At 38.1% G+C, this 12,295-nt stretch overlaps 1 protein-coding gene across 3 annotated transcripts; it reads right to left on the bottom strand.

Annotated features, from left to right (window-relative positions):
• Positions 1-2,584: 2,584 nt before the first annotated feature.
• Positions 2,585-11,028, bottom strand: dbf4b (DBF4B-CDC7 kinase regulatory subunit). 3 transcript variants are annotated; one of them, XM_074619945.1, is made up of 12 exons: positions 10,889-11,028; positions 8,962-9,162; positions 8,430-8,621; positions 7,443-7,493; positions 7,240-7,309; positions 6,947-7,011; positions 6,606-6,645; positions 6,457-6,502; positions 4,826-4,957; positions 4,583-4,721; positions 4,352-4,485; positions 2,585-4,217 (listed from the first exon to the last, which is right to left on the bottom strand). In XM_074619945.1, exons 2-12 carry the CDS (start codon positions 9,109-9,111, stop codon positions 2,804-2,806), a joined length of 2,433 nt encoding a protein of 810 aa, XP_074476046.1. In that variant the 5' UTR covers positions 9,112-9,162; positions 10,889-11,028; the 3' UTR covers positions 2,585-2,803. The 3 variants fall into 3 exon arrangements, with proteins under 3 accessions (XP_074476046.1, XP_074476047.1, XP_074476045.1); XM_074619946.1 differs by having other exon boundaries at positions 8,962-9,115; XM_074619944.1 differs by having other exon boundaries at positions 8,962-9,165; positions 10,889-11,025.
• Between the last annotated feature and the right edge of the window lie 1,267 nt (positions 11,029-12,295).

Raw genomic sequence — 12,295 nt, 5'->3', positions numbered from 1 at the left:
ATTATTTAAAGGAGAATGAAAATTGTATAATGCATTTGATATGATGCTTTAATAATCATCATATAAGCCAGGGGTCAGCAATCTTTACTATCAAAAGTGCCATTTTAGGCAAAAAATCTGTCTGGAGCCACAAAACATTTGAGTTTATAGTCTAAGTATATAGTACTTAGACTATAAACTCAAATGTTTGTCCCCTAATTCCGTGAGGGGAAAAAAAATAAATCTGATTTCCAGAATAAAGTCATAATATTATGAGAAAAAAGTCATAACTTAACGAGAAAAAAGTTGTAATATTACGAGAATAAAAGTGTAATATTACGAGAATAAAGTCATAACTTTACGAGGAAAAAAGAAAATAGCATGTAAAATTACTACTTTATAATACTATAACTTTTTTTTCTCGTAATATTATGACTTTATTCTTGAAATCTCAGATTGATTTTTTTTCCTCAATGTGGCCCTAATACTCCGTCGTACCATAGACCTACAACAATGATAAATAAAAATAAATGTGAAAAAATAAGTTATTCATTTCCATTTTTATAAATCCACAGGGAGCCACTGGAGAGGGGCTAAAGAGCCGCATGTGGCTCCGGAGCCGCAGGTTGCTGACCCCTGATATAAGCAAACCTGATCAAAATTTTTAAATTTCCCCACTGTGGGACTAATAAAGGAATATCTTATCTTAAATACATTAATCATTATTTTGTTTCTCATCTTTGCAACTCTGGTGACTAAAGATTGGTGGCGTGGATCCCAAAAAGGAGTCCAAGGGATAAAAATGTAAGGGTCACAAGATGATTGGGATACAAAAAGAAAGAAAAATATTTCTGTTACACCCCAAAACAAACCGTGTTTTTGTTTTGATATACAGGGTACTTTTATGTCTTCAGGCCATGTTGCGATTTGTAACATTAAAGCACATAAACATGTTCTAGTAGAAACCCTTTATACAAGTATGAACCTGAAAATGAGCCTAATATGACCTCTTTAAATATATCATACTCTTTTTCTAATTAGTGTACATTTATATTGAGACGCAATATTCATTCTTGACATTGGAAACAGCAGCTGACAAAACAATGTGCCAAGTACTTTGACCAGAATATTTGGTATTTTGAGCTTTTGTTGGAAATTGCACCCCTCACAAGACACATTCCTCTCCAACAAAGTCTTCACAGTACATAACGACCAGAAACTGTCCTAAATTAAAGGGTTGGGTTGTTCTCCTCTCTGGTGACAAGCCGAAGATGTTTTGGCCGGGGTCACCCATACAAAGCATCCCTTCATTCAAACAAATCTGGATAGTCATGGGTTACGTAAGAAGATGAGATATCAAATATTGTTTGTGTCAGCTGGAAGCTGGCCTGATGAGCCCAACAGGACACATCGACCCACTGCTGCCCTTGCCTCATCCTTCCCTCCCCATTCAGCCCTCCTTTAGCCTACGAGCAGAGTCAGCATTTATGAAGACGACCGGGAAAATTACCCTCAGCATACTCCCAAGTGTTCTTAACTTTGCTTTACCTGAACTTTTTTCTGAACTATGCAGCAGGAAATGTTTAAGGTTAAAAACATTTATTTAAAAACACTGTACAAGACTTCACATATTCACACAGAGAACTGCTCGTCCTCCACATACTGTGCGATTTCTCTTTGCTTGTTGCATTCTGCATCTGTTTTAAATGTCAATGCATGATATTCAGATCCTGCAAGGTGAAGACAATAAACCTCCCTGCAGCTGCAGCGCACCACCGTGAAGCAGCAGTCTCCTCTTGACAAAGACAATCCTTTGGCTGACCTTCAGAAGGCAGGAAAAGCCATTTGACATTAATCAGATTTCTTTCTCACAGGTTGCGCGAGTCCTCCGCTCCATGAACGCCTCATCAACGCCAGCGCAAGTGGGATCTGATCCAGACGCAGCACTTACAGTAATTGAGTAATGCCCCCTTCAGAAAAGCCTCATTAAATTCTCAATACCGCCATGTGTTCCCGGACATGGCTGCTGAAAGACTGCAGTCAGCACAACATACTGTACATATTGCTTTGGGTCCTGTGCACAAGGAGGAAAAATTATAATGGACGCCCTTGGAATTCATGGGAAGATGCATCTGCTAAAAATCTGTAAAAATAGCTATTCATTACATCTTAGTTTGCACTAAATTTTAAATATTTATTCAGTGTACACACCATTAATTTATTTTGATGAGCGTAAGTGCTGCCCATTGTTTGTTGTGGTGGGATACGCAGCTGCAAAGTCAAAGCCTTGCTACTCCAGGTGCATGATGATATGGTGTCCACGGGATCCTTCCTTTCCACGCTTCCCATTCATTGTCTATGTAAACAGTTGTGCAGTGCATTCTGGTAGCGTGGTGGCATGATTCGAGAGACGGGGCGTCACGTTGGCCGCTCATCATTTGCTTAAAGTTGAGGTCTAGGCTACTTTATACAAGTATGGGGCGTCTGGCGCGACTCGCCGCCTCTGGAAACTCCAGAGAAACTTTTAAATTAACCGCTGTCGATCTAAAATGAAAACAGATTCAGCAACTGCATGGCTTATTTCTCGCATTAAATGTTATCAGAAATACATTCCAGTGATTTATTTTCATTATATAAGAGAAAAAAAGTTTCCAAACGAGCTGCCATGTTGGTTCTGGGTTTGAAAGCGTTCATACAATTGGGTGCCAAGTGTCTAGTGGAGAGTGAGGCGATCCCTCGCATCCAGAAATGCCTCTGTGGACACGTATCATTACACAGATTTAGTGGTTCTTCCAGTTCTTTAACCTGACCGAGGCAATAACTATCAGTGCTGAACCTCAACAATCGGTACCACAGTCCTGGAAAACGCTGAGGGGTCCAGTGATGTTGCCGGGGCTGACGGCTGAAGCACAGTGTGTAGACGCGACTCGTAGCTGGTGTCGTGCATCCAGGTGCACGGCACGTGGAGGCGCTCCTTGTCACAGTTTTGCTCAGCGGGCGACATAGGAGTAGCGGATGTCGGCCCGAGTCGCGACAGCAGGCCGCAGTCCCAGTCGGAGTCTGACGATGATGTAGAGAGCATGGCAAAATCTGGGATGAGGGCCGGCTCGATGCAAACTGAGGTGGAGTGGGATAGTGAACGCTGAGAGTCTTGACTGGAAAACGTGCTGTGAGATTTATGATAGGGGAACAGAAGTGGAGGATCACATGTCTGTGGCCGTGATGGATGATCGGTGCTGCCGTGACCTAAAATGTCCATTTTATTTGGTGCGTGAGTGAAATTCTGCACAGCAGGAACACAATACATGGTAAAAGTCTGTTTTGAACCAAGCGTTTCCTCAGTGCATGTGGGAGAGACCTTTGGGTTAGGACAGGACTGTCTTATCTGACAAGAGACTTTATCAAATAATAAACAGCCCTCAGGTTTTGCCTTAATGTCATTTTCTGGTTTGGCAGATATTTGTCCTTGTTCGTTCCAGCTACCACTGGAGCCAAACTCTGCTGTTATCCTCCTCCGTTTGCTCCGGCTGTGTTCGGGGCTGGCTGATCTGCAGCGCTTTCTGGGGTTTGGTGCCGTTGCTGACTGTCGAGGGAGGGACCGAGATCTACGTGACAACAGCGTAGCCCACTTCAAACCACTGGTGGAACATGTGATCTTGCGTTCTTGGTTTGATCCCTTTACTCCTTCTGCATTTGTCAAAGCCACAGAGGGAAAAAGTGTTGTGGAGATAAGATCTAGGGCAGAATGAGACGCACTTTCTGCAGTGTCCATTTCACAAGTGTGTCCTTCCACAGCCTCCTCTGCAGCGTACCGTTGAGGACTGAGGACAGGAGGCTCTGAGTGCGGCTCCATAATGTAGGAGGTATATGGGACTTGTGGGCTGAGGACCGGAGGCAGGGAGTAAGGGTCAGGGAAGGGGGGGAGATGTTGAGCATCAGGCTGCTGGCTGGCTGAGTTATCGGCTTGTGGTTCAGCATCTAAAACAGGCATGGCTGGACTTAAAGCGTGAGTATGGCTGTTAGGGAGCTCGCAGAAAGGCTGGATGTCCGCAGGCGGAGTGGCTGGTGGATTTGGGATGGGAAACTGTGATGGGCTGGCTGGGCCAGAGGAAAGAGGGCCCTTAGTAAGACTGTGAATATTGAATGATGAAACTTGTCTCTGCAGGTCCTGAACAGCATGCTCCGTCTCAGCATCCGTAAGAGGCTCCAGTTCACAGATGAGCAAAGGAGTTGGTGGTCTAGGAAGAGGAGGACACAGAAAATACTAAAAATCCTCCATATAAACACAGAAAATTCATTGTTCTCCAGCGAAAAGATGATTACAGGGAGTTGACAACATTAGGACAATGCTAGGTGATAATCAAAAACTCACCGGTTCGGTGTTTCATCCGATTGTTGAGCTGGATCAGGGTCGAATCCCGGAAGCATTTCGGTAACGAGTTGGTCCATCACATTGTAGTTCGAGGGGTCGAGCACAAACGCACGGTGCTGATCAGACTGCAAGTGCTGCAAGCGCCAACAAAGACAGACAGTCACAGATGTAAATATTAGCCTAACAACGAATGAAAAAAAATCAATTGTGCACCAAAAAAAGGGTTTCCACCTCCTCCAGATTAGTGAAGGGTTGATGACAGCATTCACAGAAGGACAGGTCCTTCTTGCGCGGCCGCCAAGGTGAAGGGTTACAGCTGAGTGGGGTTTGAGGTTTGTCCCGAATGCTGCTTTCAACTTTTTTCGTCTCCCTAATTTACAAAGAATAAACCACAATTATGATAAATCCTTTATAATAGACATTTGAATCCAAACTGTTTGTCTGTATGCTTCAAATAATGGCAGTTAAACAAACCTTGTTTTACTTTCTCCTTGCTCTTCCTGCTTTTCAAACAGAGGAGGAGGAGGAGATTCGAAGGGACTGAATCGGCCCGAATACCACAGAGTGGGGAAGGTCATAGATTGCATATGCAAGGGCTTGTATTTCCTAGTTAGATAACAAAACATAATTTAATACAAAAAATGTAAATCAAATAAAAGATATTTTAGCATCAAAAAAGTTATACATGAAAAAAATAAATTACATTGCAGTAACACAGGACATCTGAATGCAGATTGAAAAATATTGTGACTATTATTATTATCATATTAAAACTATTTCAATCCACTTTGCAAAACTGAATGTGAGATTACACATCTGAGATCGACCCCCGCTAGGCTAATATTCAAACGTTTCAGATGTCATGGGTTTTCTCACAGCAGTGGCCGACACACATTAGCGAGAGCACTTCAATTAACTGAAATGAGAGGGCAAATGAATAGAGCTGTTAGCAGATGGAGATCCCCTGCAGGAACAGGCAGTGGAGCTTGCAAAGCCTTGTCGAATGGAAATCGTATCCGGTGGAGCTCTAGGCTCCTGGGGAGCGGCTTAACTGGGGGGGCTTGTCACGTTACACGACGGGACTCCTCAACGAGTTCAATTAGGAAAATCATCTGGGCTGAAATGCAAACCTTCACAACTAGCGCCCAGTGGGGTAGAAAGGGCAGAAACACAGGGACGGGTCACTGCCACTCATTGTTGTTTCACTGTCGTTATGTTTGAACTGCAAAAAAGGATCTAATCTGATACGAAACAACTATCACATGAACCTGGGCAGGCCAAACAACTTCATTTCCCTTTGCCTTGCTGAATTATAGGTTGTCTTTCTTAATTAACTGGAATCAAAAACAGGATTAAAGCAGCTATAACCTATATTTTTAACTAACCATATATCAAATGACAATGATAGTAATGATGAACCTAAATCTGCAGCTCCCCACAGCTTTAAAGGTGCTAAATGCAAGACTGAGAGCATTTCTATTGCCTCTGCATGGCTCTCAATATGGCGATGGCTGAGCCGGCAGCTCGTAGCTAACGGTGCTAATAGTGAAAACACCGGCAACAGTGCTGACAGAGCTACCAGTGTTAACCTGGCTATGTCAACAAAGCACAAACAAGCTTGGATTACAAAACACAGAGGGAGAGCGGCTTCATTCTCTGCTCAGGTAGACATTACTCCTCTATATCTTTACATAGCAAATAGTTGTTTGCTGCTATATTAATGCTCTGGATATCGTATAGAGCACCTTTAAGGAGCTTTATAGCGACTTTCGGCTCATTGTTTAGCTGTCCAACAAGCAACTTTGCTGTTTTGGTTCACTCACTGTTCTAAAAAAAAAAGCTCTACAAACCCACTGTACACTACCTGCTCAGCACCAAACAGCAGACAGACAAAGTTAGAAACTAGATGGTGAAAGTGGAGCATTTAGCAGGTTAAGAACTTGATATTTCCCTCAGGAGTTAAGGAGATTTCTGAGGGAATAGGAGAGACGACTGCTCTTTCCCAAGTGTACTGTTACACATGGATTTAAATCCTCCCCCACTGCTAGAGAGAAAATAAACAAACTAAAAATAAATAAACTGCACTGAATGAGGTATAAACTCACCTGCTCAAGTCTTCAATTTTAAGATACGGAGACCTCAAAGCTGCAGCTGTAGACCAGGAGAAGTGAAAAGGAAGAATTAAATAAGCACTTAAACCCACAGAAATACAGTATTGTTGGGAAATAAACACATTAGCAGCACATAAACTAACCTTTGACAACATGATGACCTTGTTGTTTGGTGCCAGTCTTCTGCATTAAGAAAGAAAGTTTAAAATAAGTCTCATTAATATTAAACAGCAATGGCTGATGTACATTACATTACAGCAATTTGAGTCGTTCTTATATTTTTTCTTTATAAACCCCAACAAAATTTATATCATTTTATTGGGAGCTTATTTAATTAATAATTAATTAATTTACGTAATCTTTTCAGAACTTTTTTACTAATTAATTCATAAATTATTTACTTAATTATTTACTTGCTTTTATGCAAAACTGCTACATTTGGATATCTGGTGAAGTGAAAAGACGTTCAGCCCAAACTTCTTACCTCCGGCCTCCTGTGTATAGCACTGAAGCTCTCTCGAGTCAAATGTTTCAAATATAAAAGGACATCTGATGCTACATTAAGGAACAATACAAGACTTTCAAACACACTGTTCTGTGATTAAGCTATGCTGGTTAACAGCAGACCTCTCCACCAGGTATCAGTAAAACACAGAACAAAACATAAGCACTGACATGGTGCCATCTGCTGTGAGCAGAGGTTCACTACAGATATGAACACATACAAGCCAGATAAGAGTTTGCATTGAATCATGTTATTATTAGTCAAAAGGATACCGTCCGCATACAAAATCTTTACTCCCCATGATCGGGCGTTGGCCAAAACGCTGCTCCCCTGCAGTCGTTCCTACAAGACAGATCCATCAGAATCAAGTCGAGATAACAAAGCACATCAGTCTTTAGTATGTCATCAATATCCACAAAAAATAAAGTCCACAGATCTGAACGATAAGCCATATTTCGGTTGTACTGACACTTACATTGTTGCGAATGGCTTTTTCAAGCAGGGCCTTCCCGCGGCTGCCACAAGCCTGTAGAGAAAAACACAGCACAGATATACATTTCATTAACACATCCACTGGGATATTGTCCAAATGAGTTGGTGATGAAAAAGACCGATAGAAAGTCAGAATGTTTAAAAAGTTATTTGTTTGTCAATGGTTATATGTAGCATTTTCTTAATTTCTTATATAAATATATAACAATTTACACTATTCAAAACAACATATTCATCTGTATCAGGGCACTAAATAGCATCTAAGTATCATTTTTTTTTTTTTTTTTTAAATCTACAGCAAGAAATGAATACAATAAATCATACACAAATATTGTATATACATTTCCTCAACGACACTGAACCAGAGGAGTTCCAGATGATTTATATAAGAGGTGTCGAGATATACCGGTATTGACGATAACCGTGATATTCAAAAAATGAAATACTGATATTATGTTAATAATACAAATATGATAATATCTTGTAAATAATCCAGTGCCTCTTAAATCATATTATATATATACAGTTATGGTTACAGACTCTCTCTCCACCTCCCTACACTCGTATTTTGAGTGCAATTCATTTGCCAAAAATTAGACAAAATGCACAATAAACAAAGACAAAGTTAAAGATGAATTTGACTGATAGCATTATTTTTTCCTTCAAATTTTCTATAAATATTGTGATTATTGTGATTTTTTTGGCCACGATAATCATGTGATGAAAAAAAAGATATTGTGACAGCCCTAATTTATATGATGTCACAGTCAAAAAACATTTATTAGGAAAAATTACAGACCACGTAAATAAATTAAAAATAATCAGCTGTTTGGTCAGATTGATTTGACCTCAGTAATATTTAATTCACCCTTCTCTTGCCGATTATCAGGTTAAATTATATTTAATAATAAGAACCAACATCCGTGTAAGCTGTAAAAGGTTTTAAACGTGTGTAGGTGATGCTCAGTACCACTGGTCTAGGAGTTCCTGGTCGCGGTTTGTCACTGCTGAGGATACTCTCTCGCTGCATTACAGGACTTTTGGGTTCTTCACTCGTCCCCTTCGCCTCTACTTTGGTATCTGTACACTTCTGCTCCTTCAGGCCCTCTTGGCTTCCAGTCACAACAAAGCTCACATCCTTGTGCAGGAAACTCTCGACCCTCTTAAGAATAAGAAAAAAACAACAGCGTCTGCTCATCAGTTTCTGCCCAGAGACATCTGTCATAGTCAGTAGGTATATTGACCAAGATAACAGAATTAGTTGGAATGTAGTCCATTTAGCTACTCTTTCAATGCACTGTCCGCTGAAATTAATTATTGCAGCTCCATGGTGTATCGTTAGTAGCGGTTTTGGCTACTACAACTTCTTCAAAACTGAGCCAAACTACAGCCACAGAGACACTAGATCAAATCCTGATAACAATTCTTGTATATAAACAACACAACAACCAATGTTCACAGCATTGGATCCACACAAATACTTCATCTTCCCACATGCTTACCCCTCCAAGAAGAGATACAGCCTCCAAAAGCAGGGCTGTTGAGCGTTTCTTCACATTGTCCAGGTAGAAGGTTTTCCCCTCCAGCTTCTTCTGCCCAGGATTCAGTGAGCCCAGAAGGCCTTGCTCTTCTGCATACTGCTGGTGCTGCATGATCCTGGTGCAGTAAGGGAGCTTACAGTTTTACAGAAAAACACCAGGATCCTACTTAAAAAAAAAAAAAAAAAAAAGAACAAAGCACAGGTGTAAAGGTTTATAAATCGGCACACACATTTGACAGAGAGCTAATATAATAAGCTCTCCAATCAAGAGCCAGAGAGTCCATATATAAGCGTCTGTTATACAAATAATGTTTAATAACTATGTTTTGACATTGTTGTGTCCAAATTTCTTTGGGTAACTTAATATCAGGTCTCCACTACTGCTACATAAGTACTGCATCGTCATATTGCTGCTATTGAGCCAAACACAATCCCCTTTTTTCATATACTGTATGTATATGGTGCTATATTTGTATTTATTTATCTCCTCATTCCTTTTTCTTATTACATTTGCGCAATACTGTTGGAGATACTGTTACTCACTTTTACACACAATCCTCATTTTCATATGTATATAGTACTATATTTTATTTATAATCATCACCTTTTAATCTTACAACTATTTTATCTTATTGTTGTTTCCCTATCTTATTAATGTCATTCTATCTTATTTTTTTTGTAATTAGTATTTTATTGATTTTTTTTACATGAACATTGTCACATTTTGGTCAACAAATCAAATGACTCCTATATGCACAATAATAATAACAATAATAATATGAAATAAAACATCTACAAAATCATAATAAAATACAAAAGAAACAAATCAAATACATATTTCTACATTAATCTGCACCATGATCTAAGGTAATTAACTTTTTTTATACTTTATTTTTTCAAGGTTGTTTTCATATATGCAATTTACAGTTCGTAATTACAATAGTTTATAAAAAAATTGTAATTAGTTGAGCTTATAGACAAACTCATTAAGTACACTAGAGAAAACAACTTCAACATTCAAAATTGAAATAAAATTAAGAAAAGAAATAATAATAATAATAATAATAATAATAAAAAGAATAGAATTAAAAAAAATTTAAAAAATAAAAATAAAATAAAAAATAAAAAAATAAGTGTAATAATAATAAATTAAATAAACAAATAAGTTAAGGGGTCTGTACATTCCATATTATTATTGCTATTTTATCTTTTATATGACTAGTGCTTGTATTGCTGAGCTGACCTGTTCTGTCTGTTATTTTTGTTGTTGTTTTGTTGTGTGGCTATTAATTATTTCACATAATTTATAAGAGAACACCTACAGAATTAAGTTTTTCTAATCATTGTTTTTCTTTTGTTAGATAAATTGCTAACCACTTACATTTCATAGTGTTCAAACAGAGAGAGACTGAAGTCTCATCTGTCACTGGATTTTAAATGAATGCCTCTGACTGCATTAAAATGCAGAAAAAATAAAATAATGTTTAACAAATTTAACAAACAGAACTGAAACTTGAACAAGGAGGAAGAGAAACCATCAGTCCATACTCCTGCACGACATGGTCACAGTTAAAAGTCATGTGGTTTCTTCTCACTGGTCAGATTGTGGTTCATTTTTACAATGACTAAGTTATTAGTTTACTCAAAACAATGTTGCAGCAATTTCCCATCTAAAAGTTCTGCAGAAAAAGCATGCAGCGTTAGTTTACTACCAAACTACAACATGGCAGTAGACGCTTTATTCACCTAGCCACCTTCCTGGCTAGTTAGCTGTAGTTAGCTTAGCTTTCCTCAATAGACACATCGCTTTGGGTCACAATAAAACACGTTTAGCTAGTTTTAATAGTCGTCATTGTCGGAGCAAAAAGAAAGAAGTATATTCCACTTACGTTTTGTTACTATGCTGGAGAATTTAGATAAAGAAATGAATGTTATTGATTCACAAAAAGGTGCTTGAAGAGCAACCGCCGCTTTTTTAAAAACACTGGCGGTGACGCGAACGTAACGTCAACGTCACATCCGGAAAAACGCTGCCTTCAAGTGCTGTCTTCAGACTTCTGAATAGCAGCCAGTTGTTGTTTTCAGTGATTGCAATATAGATTCTTTTTTTTCTAATTTAGCATTGAATTGAAATTAAGTTTAAATTCAGTCTGATTATCAAGCAAGGAGCTGAATAGGAGATAATAGAAAAAAAAGTAATCCACTCGAGCATCAACGTACTTCTTTCTCAAAGGATGTTGAGTTTTAAGTGAGGTTCTGATGGTACCCTAAACGCAGCACAAAGGATGTAGTGACAGCATGCTCTCTAGTTTGCCAATTTGAACATGAATCTTATTTCCTGTTTTCTGAAAATTATTTCTGGAATAATAAATTATAGAAAAATGGAGCACATTTGGAAACAAGTGTGTACCTCCATACATTCATACATATGGACTTTTGGAGTTTGGAAAAGAAAAGAAGCATGCACACAATGAGAAGTAATGTAATATCTGCCAAAACTGCTTATTTGTGACTACAAGAAGGCCTTTTTATAGCAATCCCTTATTTTAAATTTCATTATTGTTGACTTTTTGTACAAGTCTTATGTTCAACATTTTATTTTGGCCTGTGTTTTTATTCTGTATTGTTTTTATCTTGATGTTTGCACTATTTTAACTTATATAAAGCACTTTGTAACTATGTTTGGAAAGGTGCTATACAAATAAAGTTTATTATAAAGTTTATTATTACAAGAGTTGGAACTTGTGCAATATATCAAAAAAAGTTAATATGACTCACCTCTAATCATTAGTCTCTGTTGTTTTGGAATACTAACTGAGTGTAACAGTATGATCAGTTTTCAGACAGAGTATAATTGTGTAAATTATTTTTTAATTATTTATCCAGCTGCCCAAACACCTACTAAGATACTAAAATACCACAGAAAAAAAACCTACTATATAATCCATTCTGACCTATCTCTGAAACACAGAAATGATTGAAGAATAAAACATATTTTGTATTTATGAAAGTGATAGGTTACTTATTAGAAGTAAATAAAAAATGAAATATTGACCTGAATAAAGGTGGCCCAAAACTTGAAATAGTTTGCTCACAATTGGTCAAAATAAACAATATAAGAGCGTATTGGTATGCTTTTCCAAAAGGGGTAACATTGTTTGGGAAAAAAAATAATAAAATAATTTTTTGTTGCCTTAGCTGCCAACGTGAAACATTAACTGAAAATACCAAAAGCAACTTGATGATCAAAGCCAGCATTATTGAAGAGAGAAATTGTTTATATTTTATCCATTCCT

The sequence above is a fragment of the Sebastes fasciatus genome, chromosome 20 (genome assembly GCF_043250625.1).
Source record: "Sebastes fasciatus isolate fSebFas1 chromosome 20, fSebFas1.pri, whole genome shotgun sequence".
In the NCBI taxonomy this organism is placed as follows: Eukaryota; Metazoa; Chordata; class Actinopteri; order Perciformes; family Sebastidae; genus Sebastes; species Sebastes fasciatus.
Note: the sequence above shows the minus strand (reverse complement) of the source record. Positions and strands in the feature narration are given on the sequence as shown.

Excerpts from the sequence above, each read along its gene's own strand:
- dbf4b (XM_074619945.1), bottom strand. The coding sequence starts at position 9,111 with ATGCAGCACCAGCAGTATGCAGAAGAGCAAGGCCTTCTGGGCTCACTG. Across the intron at positions 7,310-7,442 it reads AAAAAGCCATTCGCAACAAT|GAACGACTGCAGGGGAGCAG; the intron begins GTAAGTGTCAGT and ends TCTGTCTTGTAG. Across the intron at positions 4,958-6,456 it reads AAAATTGAAGACTTGAGCAG|GAAATACAAGCCCTTGCATA; the intron begins GTGAGTTTATAC and ends TTATCTAACTAG.